Raw genomic sequence first — 19,471 nt, 5'->3', positions numbered from 1 at the left:
GTCACGGTGCTTGTATACAGCATTTGGTACCAGGCAGCTGCGGGTCTTGGAATGCATTCCCCATCCCTAAGGGAAAAGGGTGACTGCACAGCAGCACTCCTCTGCTCTCCCCTGGGATGCTGAGCCTTGCGGGTCGGCTCTCTCCTTGCTTAAGCGAGCAGCGGCGAATGCCTGTTGTCTCACATAATTGGTGGTCATGTCTTCTTTCATTATTCCCCTCCAAAATCTTTCTTACAATCTACCACAAATTCTTCCAAAATCCAAAGAGCAAGCAACAAAATCTGTTTAAACGCTTTGGTGCAAAACTGGCTCAGGCTGCGGACAGAAATGATTTCCCCAGTTCACCTCTTCCTTTTTTCTCCCCTGTCCACTGAAACCTGGCCTCCATCCTGACAGAGTGACTGCGGCCCATCCTCATAGGCCCTGTAGTAGTACGCCATCTACAAAACAAACAAACATCTCTTTTGACCTCTTTGGACAAAGCAGATCATACTGCCTGCCATAGTTTTAGTTTGTTTTGTTTTGTTGAGACAGGGTTTCTCTGTGTAGCCTTGGCCGTCTAGGACTCTCTTTGTAGACCAGGCTGGCCTTGAACACATAGAGATCCCCCTGCCTCTGCCTCCCAGATTACAGGCATATGCCACTGAGCCTGGTTCTTGTCATAGGTTTTTTAAAAATAATTTATATTTTTTATTGTATGTGCATTGGTGTTTTGCCTGCATGTATATCTGTGTGAGGGTGTCAGATCTTGGAGTTACAGACAGTTGTGAGTTGCCATGTAGGTGCTGGGAATTGAACCGGGGTCCTTTGGAAGAGCAGTCAGTGCTCTTAACCGCTGAGCTGTCTCTCCAGCCCTGTCATAGTTTTTATGAGGGTGTTTTATGTCAAAAGACCCAACTATTACTACTGTCATCACCAGGATGAAGACAGAGAAGAAGGGAGGGCTACAGAGTCCTTGCAAATCTACTTAAAGACCCACGTGGAACTGAGACGCATCGTCTATTTTCATAGCCTGCTTTTAAGACTTAACCTGGGGACTGGAGAGGTGGCTCCGTGGTTAAGAACACTGGCTGCTCAGCACCCAAGTGGCAGCTCACAACCATCTGTAACTCCAGATCCAGGGAATATGGGGACTCTTCTGATCTCTGTGGAAACCAGGCACATATGCAGCGCTCTTATATACATGCAGGCAAAACACGCATGCACGTAAAATTAAAAAAATAATAATAAAACTTAAAAAAAAAAAACAATGTGATATGGGCTGTTTCCAATGACATTAGTCATTCTTTTAGATACGACTTTAAGTCCTGACATGTTTTTTATTGTCTGGAACACCCATACCAGATGCACTGGTGGACATTAGGTTTGGGTGACACTTATTATTTGGGTGATGAGCACCCTTGTAGGCAGCTCTTTGTGTGCAGAAACCTCTTGCTTTATATATAAAAAAAAAAAAAACAAAAAACGGTAGCAGCCATGAAAATCAAAGGCACCCCCCACCACTGCACAATTTCCTTCCAGTTGTTAATGCAATAAAAACTTCTCTGTCATTCACAATTCATATCCAACACACGTCATGTTTGGAGGAAAGAGCACTTACTTACTGCTAGTTCCCAGAGATCTCGGCTGTCTGCTTCCAGGGATCACTCTGGTGGTAGTCGGGGAGAAAGATGAATTACCCACTGGCTTTTGAAGCTCCCACCCTAAAATACCACACACTTCAGTCCCTGAGCACTTCAAAGTGAGTTCTATGACTCAGCCCAGCTCGCAAAAGGGTGGAGAAGTAGGATCCTGTCTCATGCCAGGATGACTGACTGTGGGAACGAACGCTTCTAAGTTACATATGGGGTTTGCTCTGTGCTTGGAAGATAACCCATTACCAAGTTAAGAAGAAAATGTGTGCGCTTCCACTTAGAGTTTGTGAAGGCGTGTTTGTCACTATCAGGGAAATGGTGCTAATGTCTGTCAATGACTTCATGGCTTCTGTTTGATCAGTAGATATGATTCCCCCCTCCCCACCTCCTGCCTGCCCTCGCCACCCACTTACTTTAATCAGGGCATCCATACATTTCTGGTTGCTGTCCAGAACCTTCCCTCCGTGGCCTGCCTCAGTTGTGTTCCCTGGCTAGTTCCTTCTTATGCTTCAGAGCTCACTCAGCCACCCAGCTACGTTTCTTGAGGGATGCACGACATTTGCTGTCCTTGATTTGTGGGGCCCAGCAGTGAACAAAGCAGTCAAAAAGCCCTCCTGCATGTGGATCTCACATGGAGGTAGGAAAGAAACATACACACAGAGAAAGAACTAGTGGATTAGGGGCCATGCTATCAGTGTAGAGGGGGAGAGGCAGGGGGTGCAGGAGACAATGGGAAAAAAATCATTTCAGGGCACTGACTCACAATAGGGGAGGGGAACTAGGTAGGTTTCTGAAGAAGGCTATTCTAGAAGGGGGCAGCTCAAGGGCAGAGGCTCTGGAGTAAGAGATACCTGGTCTGGTGAGGAGCTGAGTCAGATGGGTGAGGTTGGTAAGGGAAAAAAAAAATTAGAAAGAGCAGTGAAGGAGGGCCTTTGGGGTCACAGGAGATCCTTGAGCACATCTTGGGGCAAGATTTGAGCAAGGCCGGGAAGAATCCGACTTGTGCTTTGAGGGGCTTCCCCGGATGGCAGTGTCTGTTGCAAGTGTAGAAAGAGGAAGCCACCACCGAGCCACGCTATAATCCCAGCATTCTGGGAGGCAGACACAGGCGGCTCGCTATGAGTTCGAGGCCAGCCTGGTCTACAAAGCAAGTCCAGGACAGCCAGGGCTACACAGAGAAACCCTGTCTCAAAAGCGACAGTTCTGGGTGAGACGAGGTGTAGAGGAGGAAGAGGAGACGCCTGTGAAAATCTGTCAAAGAGACAAGGCCATAGCAAAGTGCGCTGTGGGTTCTGACAGGTACTTGGCTTTCTTGGGAATGCCTTTCTGACTCAAGTAGTGAATGAGGAAAGTCTCAGAAGTGTTGTCGTTTGGCCTAGAGACTTGGGGCATCCCCCCGCCCCCGACACACACACCTGGAGGACAATAGGCCTCACCGCTCCACCCTACACTCACTCACCCGCATCCATCCCCACCCACTCCCACTCCCAGTCCCAGTTCCCGGCCCTGCAAACTCTAGGGCTTTAAGGGCTGTCAGAAGCCGAGGAGGACGATGATTGGAGGTTTATTCTAACGGGTTGAGGATGAGCTCATCCGTAGCCAATGGCTGGCAAGCACCCAGCTAGACGCCCCACCCCCGCCCCCAGGCACCTGCGGAAGGGTGCTAGGCACAGCTCCTTGCAGAGGTGAAGGGACAGCAGCGTTGGCGGGAAGGCCCGGAGCTCTGGCACGCGGGCAGGTACAGTGTTTGCTCGGCTCTTGAGCCATCCTCCCATTTACTCTCCATGCCTCCGCCTGACCACCTTGGACAGTCCCTAGAGTGATGCACCTTGTGTGCCGGGGACGCGCACGCGCTGCTTTCTTGACTTAGTAGTCTTAGGCGTGTGGCTCCCAGAGCTGGACCTGAAACCCGCAGCCCTGCGCAGTAGGCGGTGGTGCCCCAGCACAGGCCTCGGAGCTAACTGTCCCACTGGGCCTGGCAGAGCAGGAAGGCCGCCTCTCTCCATCTCCTGGCCTCATCCTGGCCAAGCTTCCTTGCTGCCTGGGGGATGTGCGCTTCCTCCCCACCCCTCCCTTTATCCTGTGTCTCCCCACCCCTCCCTTTATCCTGTCCCCTTTGGCCGTTTTCCAGGGTGCCTAAAACAGCAAAGGTGGCTGCTGGGCTGCTGTGAGGGACAGAGACCATGCTGCTAGCTGATTTCTCTATGTCCCTTCCCCTCTGGCAACTGCTCTTAGCCCTTGGGCCCTTGGTGTCATGCATTGCTTCGGGAGGAGTTGCTGTCAGGCCCTTGGGAGGGTGCACTGGCCCCCTGGACTTCTGGGAGTCAAGAGGAAAAGCTGTAGCCTTCAGAGGGCTAGGTCACCCTGACACTCGCATTGAACTCCACATGAACTGGCATTTAATCCGACAGTCATCTCCGAAAGAGCTTTGTTGATCTCTGCACTCCCCGCTTGGTGACTTTGGTGGTGGTTGGGGGAGGGGGTTGGGGGGGCGGTCCTCACTCACTATCTCCTGACCTCAGAGCCAAAGGTTAAAAAAAAAAGCCTAGACCTGTGTTTTGTCGGGGGTGGGGGTGGGGCGGGTACGGCTGAGCTGAATGAAGCCCAAGGCTGACTGGAATTTCATAAGGGAAGCAGTGCAGGGGGGTGGGGGGGAAGGGAAGACGTGAGGAGGGGCGACCAGTGGGAGCTGAAGATCTGAGCCAGTGTGTGACTTCAGTATGGTTTACGATGTGTTTGACGCCGGATTTGCAGCTGTGGGTTACAGGTATCCCCAGCTCTCAGAGCTCCATATACACACATGCTGGGGAAATAACTCATGGAATGGAATATGAATGGAAAACAAAGGAGAAGGCTCCAGCTGTGTTATTCTATCATCGGCATCAATGAAGGGACCTTAGCATCGCTAGCTCGCATCCCTTCTGCCTTTGGCTGTGGGTATCAGTGTCTCCAATATTTAGTGGAGGAAGGTGGAGTACAGGTAGGGGTGTGGCTCCCCCGGCAAGCGTCTCCCCCAACGCACGTGCTTTTTGCAGGTCTCACAGCTGCAGGGCTGCTATGAGCCTGGTAGCCTGTGAATGTCCACCTGGCCCAGGTGTGGAGCCAGAGCCCTGTTCGCGAGCACGGTCCCAGGCCTGCGTGTACCTGGAACAGATTCGTAACCGGGTAGCTACAGGGACACCTGACATGACCAAGCGTGACTACCTGGTAGATGCAGCTACACAGATTCACCTGGCCCTGGAGCGAGATGTTAGCGAAGACTACGAGGCGGCCTTCAACCACTATCAGAATGGTGTGGATGTGCTGCTCCGTGGTGTGCATGGTGAGGACGGGGACAGAAGGTGGGCGTGAAAGGACCGGAGAGGGATCCTTTGTCTGTTCTTATTAGGGATGGTGAAGGGCACTGTGCTGACCCTACCAGGCCTCTGTGAAGGACCATAATGAGGACTTGAATTTATTTTTTTTTGTTTTTTTTGTTTTTTGGTTTTTCGAGACAGGGTTTCTCTGTGTAGCCTTGGTCATCCTGGACTCACTTTGTAGACCAGGCTGGCCTCGAACTCACAGCGATCCACCTGCCTCTGCCTCCCGAGTGCTGGGATTAAAGGCGTGCGCCACCACGCCCGGCTAGGACTTGAATTTATTAAGGCATTTCAACATGATAGACTCCATTAGGCTTTAACTATATTGACTCATTGGAGTCTTACATTAATAGACTTGTTATTGCATGTAGTTATAAGCATATAGGTGGTATTATTATTATTATTATTATTTTGAGACAGGGTTTCTCTGTATAGCCCTGGCTGTCCTGGAACTTGCTCTGTAGACCAGGCTGGCCTCAAACTCACAGAGATCTGCCTGCCTCTGACTCCCAAGTGCTGGGATTCCAAGCGTGTCCCACCACGCCTGGCCTAGGAATTATGATTATTAACATCACAATTTGAGATAGGGCTTTCACTATTGCCTGGGCTAATCTTCTTACCTCAGCCTCCTGACTACTCAGACTACAGGTGCATGTGGCTCTGAACAAGAACTAATTTCCCGGATGGAGAAATGGAGGCATGGAGCAGTTAAAGAGCTTGCTCAGGGCTCTACAGCTACCAAGGGGTACATCAGTGATTGGAATTGTTTCAGCTCTTGTGGCTGTGTACTTGGCCCACTACACTTGACTGGCCATGGCGTTGGGCTGGGCAGTGGCCCTTTGGAAGTTTGCACTCCAGACTGGGGGGGCGGGGCTGACTGACAAGTGGATATGTAATTATAGTCCTGGGGGGGGGAGAGCAAGGAAGGGAAGGAAAGCGGAGGAAGAGGGAAACTGAGTCAGATGGGGTACCTTCTACAAGTGAAAACTAATGTGAATGCTGAAGGGCAGCATGCGTGTTGTCCAGGAGAGGGCCTGGCAGTGTTCTGCAGAGAGGGAAGGAAGGGCTAATCAGCGCAGAATGAGGCATTTCCATGATGAGGCCAGTTTGAGACTCAAGGGCCTTGTGGCAGGCTGTAGTGACTAGAGTCATCATTGTTACTGTTGAAGAGACCCTCCCATGCCTAGGTGGCAGGAGTGCGGATGCATTCCTTTTTCATCTAATCTGGTCTCTGCCCTGGCCCTTTTTATACTAGGAGGCAGAGCTAGTGGAGTCATTGCACCCCGGAAGCTTCTTTCTCCTCTTCTCCACCCTGTTCCCTCCCAGGGTTCGAGACTGGCCAGGGAGCTGGTGGGTACCAGCTGTAAAGAGCAGTTGGCCAAGGGGCCGCTATGGTTCCAAATCTCTTCCCATGTCTTTCTTTTCAACCCTACCTCTCAAACACAGAGCCGGGGGACAAACCAGCTAAACATCCTCTGGGAAATAGGAGCCACTGGCTGTGACAGGATTAGGTAGTTAATAGGAGCTTGCATCTCAGCCACCATTAAGCCCAGGACAGAGGGTAGGGTGCAATCCTGGTGACCACAGATGGCGACCCCGGCCCTCCACAGTTGACCCCAACAAGGAGAGACGTGAAGCTGTAAAGCTGAAAATTGCCAAGTACCTACGGAGGGCAGAGGAGATCTTCAACTGCCACCTGCAGCGGACACTAGGCAGTGGATCTTGCCCCAACACGGTGAGGAGACCCTCCCTGGATCCCCGAGGAAGAGAAAGAGGACACTGGGAAGAGACACTGTGCCACCCCTGCCACCCAAAAACCCAGTCCCTTCCTGCTTCAGGGAAGAGTGGGTAGTGGAGGGTGTGAGTCCGAGTGTGAGTTAGGGTTGCCCTCCCATCCTTACACACTCTCTCACTCACCTTAAGCCTCACAGAGCACTTGGCATGCATGATTTAACCACCCACCCCAGTTTGCATGTGACTCCATGCCTTTCTCACACACACACACACACACACACACACACACACACACACACACACACATGCATGCATCCAATGGTTTTCTAACCCAGTGGCCAACCGCACCCTTCACACCACAGGCCTGCACAGTACCCTCCTAGGCCCACTGTGTCTGGTCGCTTGCTTTTCGCAAAGGTAGGTTGTTTGCATTTTGAAGCTGAGACCCATATGTTCCCACTCCAAACCCTGAGAGCATCTGCCTCTCGTAGACAAGACTTTTGAAAAGCAGCCTCTAAAGCCCCAAGAAGCAGCCCCTGTACAGCTGGGTAGGGGCTGAGCAAAAAGCCAGCACGGGGCCCCCAAACTTGGAACCAAGAACAGCTTCTCCACTCAGTCTGACCCTGTGAGTCCTAGGGAAGTCCTAGCGACTGCAGTCCCCTGTGCTCTCTTGCCTCTGGGGTCCCCTGTGCTCTCTTGCCTCTGGAAGCCTCTGCTGGCAGCCACAGCTGAGGGCTTGTCTCCTTCTCAAGCAGGGCTTCAGCAGCTTGAGGCTCCGGCCCATCCGAACGCTGAGCTCTGCTCTGGAGCAGCTGAGGGGATGCAGGGTCGTCGGGATCATCAAGAAGGTGAGCAGGCACTGGGGTGTGGAGGGTAAGCAGGTGTGTACAGGCAGGGGTGGCGGATGAGGGAGAGGTGGGGTAGGGTGGAAGCCCCCTGTGGTAGCTGCCTGCATCCAGCGGGTGGTGTATGGGCTCAGAGTGGCTAGCGACTGAGTCCAGTGGCTCCTCTTCTCTCCCCCAATACACCAGACAGGTTCTAGAGAGGGAAAGGAGAAAGAGAAGCAAGCAGTCTGTTTTCCTTTTACCCTCCAGCTCAGAAATAGAAAACCATGCGAGACTACGCAGAAGGAGCTGTGCCCAGGGAACGGGCCAGCGCTCACTGCCCCGCCCACTCTGTGGGTCTCTTTGACATGGCTTGTGTCATCCAGGGCCTTTCCTCATCTGGTACTCCTGCCCTCGTTCTGACCTCAACTTGCACTTTTTCCCTTTCCTTTAACTCAGGGTGGACAAAAGACAGGAGATGACATCCCAACTCTTGTTAAAGTGGAGGGCCGGGCGTGGTGTCACACGCCTTTAATCCCAGCACTCAGGAGGCAGAGGCAGGCGGATCTCTGTGGGTTTGAGGCCAGCCTGGTCTAAAAGGCAAGTCCAGGACAGCCAAGACTACACAGAGAAACCGTGCCTCAAAATAAATAAATAAATAAAAATAATAAATAAATAAATAATATAAATATAAATATAAACAAATAAAGTGGAGAAATCCAAGGGACAAAAAGGTCATGTAAGTGTTGAGCCTGTATCAGATTGCCCTCAGCCTCTAACCCAGGGAGTTAATCTGGATCAAGGACTCCATGCCAAACCTGTGGAGTCAGAATTTCTAGGGTGGAACCCAAGAAATGTGTAGTTTAAAGCCCTGGGCAATTTTCGTGTGTCTGGGAGCCCATAGAGTAAAAACAGCGGTGTGTGCGCCTCTGTCATACCTGAGGGCAGCATGCCGCCTGGGAGGCAGGCCCTGCGTTTGGCCAATGGACCACGGACAAATCCCCTCACAGCTCTGAGGACTGGTTTCCTCATTAGTAAAGTAGGGTGGGAATCCTCCCCCCCCTAGAGGGGTGATCTGGAAAGGAAATAAAACAATTTTTGGGAAAGGCCTGGCATATACTAAGACACTTAGTGCATGGTTGATGGCTCTGAGTGCATGTGACAAGAGTGGGGAGGTACAAGCTCCAGTCGCTGGGCCTGGCTCCAGCTGCTTCTCCAGGTCCCTGGAGCAGGCCCCAGGATCCATGAAGGTCCAGCCAGCATCCCATCTGCTGCAGTCACCCCTCCCACTAAACTGCCCAGTGGCCACAGGCTGACCTTGGCTAAGCGCAGACTGACTGACAACATTTCTCTGAGTGAGATGCCAGTTATGGAGACAGGAGTCCAAACTAAATATGTCTGGGAAGCGGTGAATGGAAGTTATACCACTTGTACTTTAATTTTAGACACTGGAGCTTTTGGGACATGCATCTAGAGGAGGAGTCCCCAAAAGGGAATTGGTGACAGAACGCTCTGATTTGTTCAACCATGGGGCATGCGCATGTGCGAAGCATTAAACATTAGTACCCTGATGCTGGTGCAGGGGGAAGTTCACTTTAAGATCCTTAGGTTGCCTCTTTCCTTTTTCACCCTCTCTCAGATACTCAAGTGGTGAATACCACTTCCTTCCTGGGGTCTGTCTTCATCCTCTCGGTCATGCCCAAGCCAGGGCCAGAAATGTCCCCAAATTAGGAAAGGCGTTAGGTCATCCATCTCATTCTGCAGCTCTGCCCGGGCAGATCCAGGCAGCAGAGCTGGGCTCATGCTTGCTAGTGGCAGCCCTCAGTCCCAGGAAGGGAGCCAAGGGGCTTGCTCAGGACAATCCAGTGTCCCCTGAAGGTACTGGCTGTGGGGCTGGCAGGGATAGAGGTGGCAGGGAGCAGTGAGGTGAGTACATTAGGGACTGAGTAGGCAGCCAGAACACCCCCCCCCCCCGGGGGTGGGGAGGGTTGTCAGTGATTGACTCCGCCCTCCTGTGAGAGCCATGCTCTGAGCTGAGCATTGGGAAGAAAGGTCTTCTGAGTTGCTTCTAGTTTTATTTGGCGCAAATACTGTTTTTTTTTTTTTAATTGTTGCCAACATTTTCAAACATGTAGATTTTCATATAAAAGTCCTTATTTCACATTTCTCCTGAAAAAAAAAAAAAAACAATCAGACCTGGAAATGTGGTGCTCACCCTTCCTTGTGGCCCTAGGGAGCTATGGAGGAGCTGCCCCCTTCAAATGGGGCACTGGCCTTGTCCACTCTCTGTTCCAACTCTGTCTGTGCAAGTATCTCTTGCCCTTTAAGCGTTTGAGTTTAAGAACCTGTTTTGAGCGGGACATGGTAGGTACCTTTAATCCCAGCAACTCTAGAGATAGAAGCAGGTGTATCTCTGCGAGTTCAACGTCAGGCTGTTCTACATAACAAGTTCTAGGTCAGTCAGGGATTATAATAGAGAGACCCTATCTTAAAAAAAAAAAAAAAAAAAAGTTAAGAACGCATTTGAAGCTTTGGGGTTTGCTTCCACCTAGGTTCCACCTAGTAAATCCTAGGTTCCCCGTGTGTCTTTACAGACCTTATCATACGGTTCACCAAAGGTACAGCCCAGTGCCCTAACTACTCCCCACTTGCCTGCCTGCCTTTCTTCCTTCATGTAGTTTACGTGCTGTGTGCCTGTGCATGTGCCCATGAGCACACGCAAGATGCCAGGTGTCCGGCTCTATTACTCTCTATTGTACTGCTTTAGGCTCCCGCACTGAACTGGCTGGTGGCCAGCAAGCCCCCTGTGAACTTCCTGTCTCTGCTCAGTTCTGCTAATTTTTTTTCATGGATGCTGGAGATTTGAACCCATGCTTTCACAGTAAGCACTCTTACCCACTTGGCCATTTTCCTAAGCCCCTGGCAAGTGCTCACAGTTGCCTTCCATCTTCCCAATTATAAGGCTAACATTCCCATTTGTGGATTAATTAAAATCCAGTGTCCTGTGTCTCAGTAGTGTGGGCTACACCGCCCCTTGAGGTTGATGGCTCCCCATTGTACAGTGTAGAAAGACATCTTCAAAGCACAGAAAGCTGTGTTTGGCAGTGCTGTAGTTTAGTTATTGCCCCCTCTTTTTAGGGCAGGGTCTCATGTAGCCCAGGATGGCCCCAAACTTGCTATGTAGCCAAGGATGACCTTGAACTCCTGATTTTCCTGCCTCTGTATCCTGAGTACTGGGATAACAGGTGTGTACCACTATTCTCAGTTTTTATGAAGCCGAGGAGCAAATCCAGGATTTCATGTGTGTTGGGCAAGTTCTTTACGAACTAAGCGACGTCTTCAACTCCTTAGTAATTATCTCAAAGGGACGAAACTAAGGCCCAAGGTCATCAGGTGTTGAGTACTGTTCTGTCCCTCAACACACTTAGCAGAGTAAGATTTTGGTTGGTTGGTTGACTGGCTGGTTGGTCAATGGGAAAATGCCCACTTGGGTAGAAATACACTGAGAAGAAGTAAGTTTTTTAAAAAAATGGAAGGAGAAGAAGTCAATTCACCACCCTACCTAACTTCAAAGTAGTTATTGTTAATATTTAGGTCTAATTCCTTCTTTAAAAAAATAGGTTTTAGTGTGTTTTGAAGACACAGGCTTTGACACTGGGTCCTCTTGAATTTCTGGCTCCCATCCTTGGCTGGGCTTCAGACTGGAAGTCAGAGGACGTGGTGGGGAATCCCACTTGGGGAAAGATGGTGGGGAATTATGTGGGGTGTAAATACTTGTGGGAAACTTTTCTTAAATGACCCCAATGTTTTCCGCCTCTGTCTTCAAATATTGCACAAGCTTGGTCTGGGAGCCAAGGCCAGCCTGAGTTAGGTCTCTAGCCATTAAGGGGAGCCCTCTAGTGGTCAGAAGGGACCCTGCTGCCCCAGTATAGGAAGGAGGTGGTGGGGCTTTCCCGTTACTGATTAGAAGATTAGGGCCAGCCTGGCAGGAATTTACTCACCCCACCTAGGATTTGCCTGTCTGAATTCAAATTCTGACGCTACCACTTCTTAGCAGTAGGGTTGAACATGAGTAATTTCACTTCTCAGAACCTCAATTTCTCCAGTAAAGCGGATCACTAATAACTCGCCTGGCGGGGCTTAGGCCAGAGTAAGCACTTTACAGTCAGTGTTGTTTCTTCTACAATGACATGGATGATTACCAGGGATTAGGAGGATTGTACTTGGATTCTCTGCTTTTATTAACAACGATGTTATAAAGTATGAGCTGCTGTGATCCCCACTTTTAAGGGCCTCAGTTGGTAACGTACTTCCCACGCAAGCAGGAGGACCTGAGTCTGATTTCCAGCAACTATATAAAAAGCAGCACATAGTAGGGTACATACCTGTAACCCCGATACTGAGGAGGCAATCATGCAGATTTCTGGAGCTTACTAGTCAGCCAATCTAGCCGAATAGGTGAGCTCCAGGCTCAGGGAGAGACTGCCTCAAAATATAAGATGGAGGACAATTAAGAAAGATATCCAGCATCGTAAGCGCTGGCCTACACGCCTACACACACACACACACACACACACACACACACACACACACACACACACATGCCTATACATATGCACACACACCCAAAAGAAGACAAGGTTCAGAGAAGCTGTGTGACTTGGCAAGCATGTGATAGTCTCACAACTTTCATTAAGGGCTTTCCCATATATGGCCTAACAAACCGGTGATATAGCAAAGATGGACATTTAAAATTCCTCTTTGGTAGTTAAGAAAGTCAGTTTAGCCGAGTGGTGGTGGCTGTGGCAGCAGCTGTGGCGCACGCCTTTAATCCCAGCACTCAAGAGGCAGAGACAGGAGGATCTCTGTGAGTTTGAGGCCAGCCTGGTCTACAGAGTGAGTTCCAGGACAGCCAGGACTAAAACAGAGAAACCCTGTCTTGAAAACACAAAAAGTGAGAGAGAGAGAAAGAAAGAAAGCCAGTTTATTTGTCTAAGTTCTAAAACCAGGGTACTGAGCTAAGGCATAAAATCAGTAATATCTGTTGCCTAGTATGTATGAGGCCCTCAGTTCAATCCTCAGTACCATAAAACATTTGCAGGAGGCTGGGTGTGTGGGCACATGCCTGTAACCCCAGCACTCACGGAGGTAGAGGCAGGCAGATTTCTGTGAGTTCGAGGCCAGCCTGGTCTACAAAGCAAGTCCAGAACAGCCAAGGCTACACAGAGAAACCCTGTCTCAAAAAACAAACAAACAAAAAGCAATTGCAGGGCTCTTTTCCCTATTTCCACCAGGGTCTAGTATTGTGGGCCGAGCTCTCAACTCTAGCTAGCTAGCCTGTCTGGTCAAGCAGTCACACCAGAAGGCAGAAAGCCCCTCCTCCCCTCTCCTACAGCTGCGTCCACTCTTGCCTGCCCAGGAGACGATTCAAGGGCCAAATTCCAAACCAGGCCCAGTGGTGGCTGGACCTCTTAACAAAGCAACCCTGAGGAGAGAGCTACTACCAAAGGGCAGCCTCCCAGGTGGCTAGTGTGCACTGTCACACTCACTTCATTTAAAAGGAAGTGTAGCAAACCAAAAATCCCTGTAGTGTGAAAGCCTGCTGCAGTCAGCCTACCTGATCTGGAACCATGTTCTCAAAAACCTCAGATTCTTCACTTGTTTTGGTTTTTGGTTTTTTTGAGACGAGGACTCACTATGTAGCCTTAGTTGGCCTTGAACTCACAGAGATCTGCCTGCCTCTGCCTCTGTTAATCACAGATGGAATTAAAGGCATGTTGCCTCCATGCCTAGCCTAGCTTCACTTCTAAGTAAAACTCGTAAGAACTGGCTGGCTCTGAGATGCTTCAGCAATGCCACCTTCAATCCCTGTCAGGATGATGGGCTCTGGCCAAAGCCTGCAGTTGAAGAGTAGATCTAGGCCATCCTTGGGCCACAAGAGCCTGGCTAGTGTGAGCAGGTTGCGGGAGGGGTGTTCTCATGAGGGTTCCGGCAAACACAACAGAGGGCCCTTAGACCACTCGCCAACATATGTGAAGTACTTACACTTGCACTTTGCAGGACGGTGGGGATTCCAAGCCAGACAGGATAGCCTCTGCCCTTGTGGGGCTCACAACCAGGGGAGACAAGAGACTAGATGGTGTGAGAAAGCTCCCCTGAGGGTGAGCCCAGAGAGTGCTGGAGATAGAGTAGGAGTCCCAGATGCTGGAGGAAAAGGCAGCAGAGCTTAGGTCTTTGGGTATAGGAAGGAGAGATAACTAGGACAGGACGATGTCAGCCTCGGGGCATGGAACCCCTAAGAACTAGCATATACCTTAACCGGTGCCTCCTGGACTTTGGCAGGTGCAGTTGGTCCAGGACCCAGCAACAGGAGGAACCTTCGTTGTGAAGGCAGGTGCTGCCCAGCTGTTGCCATGCTGCGCTCCTCCTGGAACTTTCTCAGAGCTCTCAAGACCCCTGTCTACCCTCTCTCCAGAATGCACACATGAGGCCCATGTTCCCTCCAAAGCCAAAATCTGCCTGTTCTTCTGAGCATTGCCCAAGGCCCAAGACTGACACACATGCACACTGTCTCATCCTTGGACACGGATTCCATGGGGTTGTAGGGGTGAGGGCTGGGCCAGGAACTGGGGTAAGCAGTCACTACTCAATCTGGCTCCCAATTCACGTCCTAGTGTCCCAATGGCAGAGCATGGGCAATGTCAGCTCATTTACATACCCTGTCCCCTCCCCCAGAGCCTTCCCAGGTGCCACATGGTAAGCCGGGAGCGGCTGACAATCATTCCACATGGAGTCCCCCACATGACAAAGCTGTTGCGGTACTTCGTGAGTGAGGACTCCATCTTCTTGCACCTGGAGCATGTGCAAGGTGAGGGGACCTGTGGGGGGGGGCCCATCAGTTCCTCTAAGCGTTGGAGTATTAACTGTTCTTCTCCAACCCAGAAAAAAACAAAATTGCTGAGCCCTGAGGAGGAATGTGGCTTGCTCCAGATGTGTGGCACAGATAAGGGGGCCCAGGGTTTCTGAAGGCAGAGGGCAGGGCCAGGCTGCAGTGGACCTCTGTGGTGCTGAGGGAGCAGGGTGAAGGGGCCATTTATTTGGCTGCCTTCTTTGTTACCATTTCCTTCTGGTCAGAGCCCATCCCTGAATGGCCACATAGAAAGCCTGGTGACTGAAATGGTAAAGATGGGAAGCGAGCCGTGTGGCAGGTATTTAGTGATTTTAGAATGTGAGGCACATCCTTGGGTCAGGGCATAGTCACTGGAAATCCATGCTTACACTCTTTGCCTTCTGCAATAGCCACGTTCCCTAAAGCAAAAGAGGAAGTCAGTGTGTTGAACACTGGTGTTCAAACAAACTGGTGCTCCACTCAAAACAAGTCCACCAAGAATTGGGTGTGTGGGCTGGAAGTGGGTCAGCCCAGACTGCCGAGGAAGCAGAGCGGGCACACTAAAATGAGGGAAAGCAGGCTTGGGCCGGGACCCAGCGTCCACACTCTTCTCCCTTCCTGCACTCTCGCTCCCTCTTTGGCCCAGGAGGCACTCTTTGGTCACATCTACTCTCCCAGGCCCACTGTCAGTCTTCTGGGCTCAAGTCTGCCTCTGCCCAGGAGAAGTCAAAGGCCCAGCTCAACACCCACCTCAGCCTCATGACGTCAGCGAAGCTCATACCAGGCCACACCTTGGGGCAGGGCAGAATCCCAACGGAGCCTCCATGGACTTCTCAAAGCCTTCCACCGACCAAGGAGATCCCATCTCTCCAGCGTCAGAGAGAGGCTGACGGTGAACCTTCAGCCAGGACCAGTGCTTTCTATGCTTCAGGCCTCACAGAGACCCCATGTAGCCACTTGCGCAGTCAAGTCAGGCGAGCAGGCCAGAATTGGAACCCTGCACCCACTGGGAGGCTCCACTGGGTACGGGAAGGGGCTGACCGGGTGCTAGGGGCCTGTGGCCGAGGCAGAGGTCAGAACCCCACATCAGTGAACAGGGCCAGCCTGGGGAGTGGACGAGCTGCCTGGAGCCTGAGGGAGGATCAGGTGACGCTGTGGGCGGCTGAGATTCTGTTGGCCCTGGAGGCACTGCATGAGCAGGGGGTGCTGTGCCGGGACCTCAACCCGCAGAACCTACTTCTGGACCAGGCAGGTAGGAGCCCCAGCCTCTCTGTTCCAACCCCACTTCTCAGATGGGAGCCCTGAATCAACAGCCCCCACCCCCCACCTTCCTTCATCTGTCCTTCTACATGAACCAGGACATGTCCCTGGGGCGGCAGCTTCAGGAACACTCCTGGGCCCTGAGCAACAAGGGACTATGTCCTTAGGGAGACTCCACCTGGGATGACCTTTAGCCCCCGACATGGTTATGCTGGCCAGGGGAGGGGTGTGTCTTGGGAATGCTTCAAAATTCCAGCTGCTCAGTGGTGCTTTAAACCTTTGTCCCATCATGCCTCCCTCACACACTGGACAAGAAGGTCACATCCAGCTTACATATTTTGGCCAGTGGTCAGAAGTGGAACCTCAGTGCAGCCAGGAGGCTGTGGACTGCCTGTACAGTGCTCCAGGCAAGAAGGGAGTTGGGGGAAGGCTCCTAGAGCTTGTGTGCCTTTGTATGGGTTAAAGGTGGGGGATGGGCTGTGGTTGCTAGGATGAGAATGGAAGGGGCCCTTTGTTTGTGAGATGGGGGATGTTGTGTTCTTGTTCTCACAGAGGTTGGGGGCATTTCTGAGCTGACTGAAGCCTGTGACTGGTGGAGCTATGGGTCACTTCTATATGAACTACTCACAGGAACGGTGCGTAGCTGAGTAGGGTGCAGAGGCGGGTGGGGACCACTGGGTGTAATGAAGCAGAGCTTAGCCAGCCAGGGTCAGAACAGAACAGAGGCTGCCTGGTTCTCCGTGCCTGACCTTAGGGCTGGACGGCCTTCCCCCCATCAGACCAGCAGACTAGGGGAAGTCACTCCTACCGCGCACGAGGGGCTGTGGCATCTATGAATTGTGTTAGTTGGGATAACAGTAGGTTATGGAAGAGCTTGCCTGGCCTGAAGTCTGGAGAAGCCAGCAACCCTTCCCTGGAAAGCCTCTGGATTATATCCCAAATCTCCTTTTCCTACTATCCACTCCCACTCCCCCTTCAACGCTACAATCCCTAGACCTCAATTGGAGATGATGGGAAGCAAGGGAGAGGACAAAGTTGAGCAGGCACAGTGCGACCTAAAGGTCAGTTTTTGTTTACCACAGCTCAGGGCCTCTGAGAACCCTTTATACAAATGCCCCCTCAGCCCCACATGGCTCTCCTGCCTTTCCTCTTCGAGCTCTTCCTTACCTCAATATATTTCTTGTGTGCTTGTCAGCACATTCCTGCCCTGGCCTCAATGGCTGCATGCCAGGTCTGCCATCACATGTGCGGCTTATGAATGCCTTTTTAAGGAGAGATGTTCTAGTGCTGTTCCCAGTAGCATCCACTCCAAAGACGATGGAGACAATGGCCTAAGAAACAGTGCAAACCCTGATGCTAAGCCAAGTGCCCCTTCCTCTGAGCCGGCTTCTTGTCTTTAACATGTCTGGGTCACTAGTAGCTCCTAGCAAAAGGCTACTGCCAACGACTTCTTCCTCCTGGACTGTGTCATGGGGGTGGGGCAAGCCTTGGCTACCACTAGGGTATAAGCTTCTCTAAAATGGCCTCTCGGGTCCCCCCACTTCTCCAGGCACTGTCCCAGAGCCACCCCTCAGGATTCCAGGCCCACACCCAACTCCAGCTGCCTGAGTGGCTCAGCCGCCCAGCATCTTCTCTGCTGACTGAGGTGAGGTGCTGCTTGCTGTCTGGCCTAGAGATTGCTTAGTGATCTATTAGTAGATGAGAAGAGCCACCTGTCCATGGAAAGCACTAGGGCTGCAGGACAATAAATGCCTGCGAATGCCTGTGCTGTCACCGCTGTCAGTTGGAGGGACTTACTGACTGGGTTAGCAGGGAATGAGCACCCTAGGGATTTTGGTGATGGGAGGCCCAAGAGGTGCTGCAGAGTGCTGTTTAAATCCCTCCCCACAGCTGTTGCAGTTTGATCCCCAGCGGCGCCTAGGTGCTGGAAGTGGTGGCACCAGCAAACTCAAGTCCCACCCCTTTTTTAGTACTATCCAATGGAACCGACTCATGGGGTAAGAGGTGGGTAAGTGGGCACAAAAGATGGCCTGCTTCTCATGACTGCCCACCACCTGGGCTGGCCCCTCTCATCAGCGAACTTCAGGGAAAGAAGGCAGGGCAGTAGCCGCTTTTCGCTTTTCCTGCTCAGAACCTGGTTGGGCCTCAGATTGATGACTGATACTGTCCTAAAAAAACAAAACAAAACCTCAGCCCCAGGAGAAGCTGCAGGGTGGGCAGAGGTATGTGCATCCTGTGAGCAACGTACACTCACCAGTCCACAGACATCTGTTGAACACATGCCTTGTACCTTTAGCTGGGATCTGTCATGTTAAAGGGTGCTTCTGTCAGCTGAACAGCTGCTGAGCCAACTGACAAATCTGGGGACACTGCCATGTTGTACACCACTTAAGACATCTCTGGACACTGAACCTCTGGCTCAGTGAGTCCAAACCAAGACTGTTCTGGATCAACTTTAGCCTGTAGGGTGAAGGGGGGTAGTATGATCTACTCCCCACTGCTGATCTTTACTTTTGGTTTCTGACTTTGGAGAATAAAATCAAGGGGAGGAGAAACCTGTAGGGCCAAGAATGGGTAAGAGCACAGTTTTAACCACTTAGGCTGAGTTTGAAAACAGAATAAACAGCTTTATTCTCCACTGGCTCTGTGTCACAAGAGCCTGCTCCACACGACCAACAGCAGATTCCTTTCCAGATGTTGGTTGTTTTCCACTCTGCTTTCTGGTATGAGCTTCTAGTCAATTTGCTGCCCATCTGATTTTTAGAATTGAGATACCACAGAATGCATGGACCAATTTTACCCAGTCCTGCCTTCAGCCAGGTATCTCTGGTCTCTGAAGAGCTGGGTAAGCCTTATCTTCAGAGACACTGAGATACCCCTCCCCAGGTTTGAGGGTTTGCCTCAGGACAACACAGTCGCAGGGGTGTGGCATATACATTTCATTTGACTTGTCTCCATATCCTTCCAGTGTGTCTACACCACAGGCGGCATCTGGCACAATTCACCAATTGGGCAACTCACCAAAGGTGTGTGCATGTGTGCTCATCCTGGCAGTGCCTGGGGTTTGTCAACCCTCTAATAAAGCCTATTCTTTCTGTGGCATCTTTGTATCATTAATATAGTCAAAGTGACCTGCAGGGAAGCAGCCGAAAGAATAGCCCCAGGAAAAGGGAGGAAGGGGAGGAGACATCTAAGGTTGTCATGGTGCCTGAGGAACACAATTCCTTAATCCTCACAGTGCAGAGGAGTCTCCTGAGAAAACAGGCTCTCCACTTAAAGCTGAGTGTAGGTTCCCTCTGTGGTAGCCCATAATGACAGGCAACTCCAGCCACGGCTTTATGGAGTACAGGTCTCTTCTGGGCTCACCCAGACATCACACTGAACTCTGTTGAGCTATCAATTTGGAATGTCATGGTCCTGGTTCTGACAGGGCTTATAGATGGCCTTTCAATAACTAGAATAGCTACTCCAGAGGTTTACTGGGAAAATTAAAACTTGTAGCACATCAAGCTGAGACCTGATACATCATTCACTGAACCCACCCACCAGCTACAATTGCTCAGGGACTCCACTTCTTCCTGTGTCAGGCCTCCACAGGCCCTCACTGCAAACTGATCAGATGAGAGGCTGTGCTGAAGCCTGTACTCCACCATCCCTATCCATGGCCGCTCTAGGTTAGCGACCAAGCCTGTCCTGTCCGCTGCCATTCACATGCTACTGCTCCTAGGAGGCAACCCCTCACCTGTTCATTCTACCGCAAACATCTTGGTG

General features: G+C 51.3%; 1 protein-coding gene across 5 annotated transcripts; it reads left to right on the top strand.

Annotated features, from left to right (window-relative positions):
* Window positions 1-3,268: 3,268 nt before the first annotated feature.
* On the top strand, window positions 3,269-17,877 carry Rps6kl1 (ribosomal protein S6 kinase like 1). 5 transcript variants are annotated; one of them, XM_051149345.1, is made up of 11 exons: window positions 3,269-3,372; window positions 4,670-4,956; window positions 6,604-6,728; window positions 7,483-7,575; window positions 13,894-13,941; window positions 14,287-14,419; window positions 15,087-15,692; window positions 16,018-16,107; window positions 16,253-16,335; window positions 17,250-17,345; window positions 17,591-17,877. In XM_051149345.1, exons 2-11 carry the CDS (start codon window positions 4,692-4,694, stop codon window positions 17,699-17,701), a joined length of 1,650 nt encoding a protein of 549 aa, XP_051005302.1. In that variant the 5' UTR covers window positions 3,269-3,372; window positions 4,670-4,691; the 3' UTR covers window positions 17,702-17,877. The 5 variants fall into 5 exon arrangements, with proteins under 5 accessions (XP_051005302.1, XP_051005319.1, XP_051005295.1 ...); XM_051149362.1 differs by having other exon boundaries at window positions 16,015-16,107; window positions 17,671-17,877; XM_051149338.1 differs by having other exon boundaries at window positions 16,015-16,107.
* The last annotated feature ends 1,594 nt before the right edge of the window (window positions 17,878-19,471 follow it).

The sequence above is a fragment of the Acomys russatus genome, chromosome 1 (genome assembly GCF_903995435.1).
Source record: "Acomys russatus chromosome 1, mAcoRus1.1, whole genome shotgun sequence".
Lineage (NCBI taxonomy): Eukaryota > Metazoa > Chordata > Mammalia > Rodentia > Muridae > Acomys > Acomys russatus.
This window is presented reverse-complemented; position numbering and strand designations above follow the sequence as displayed.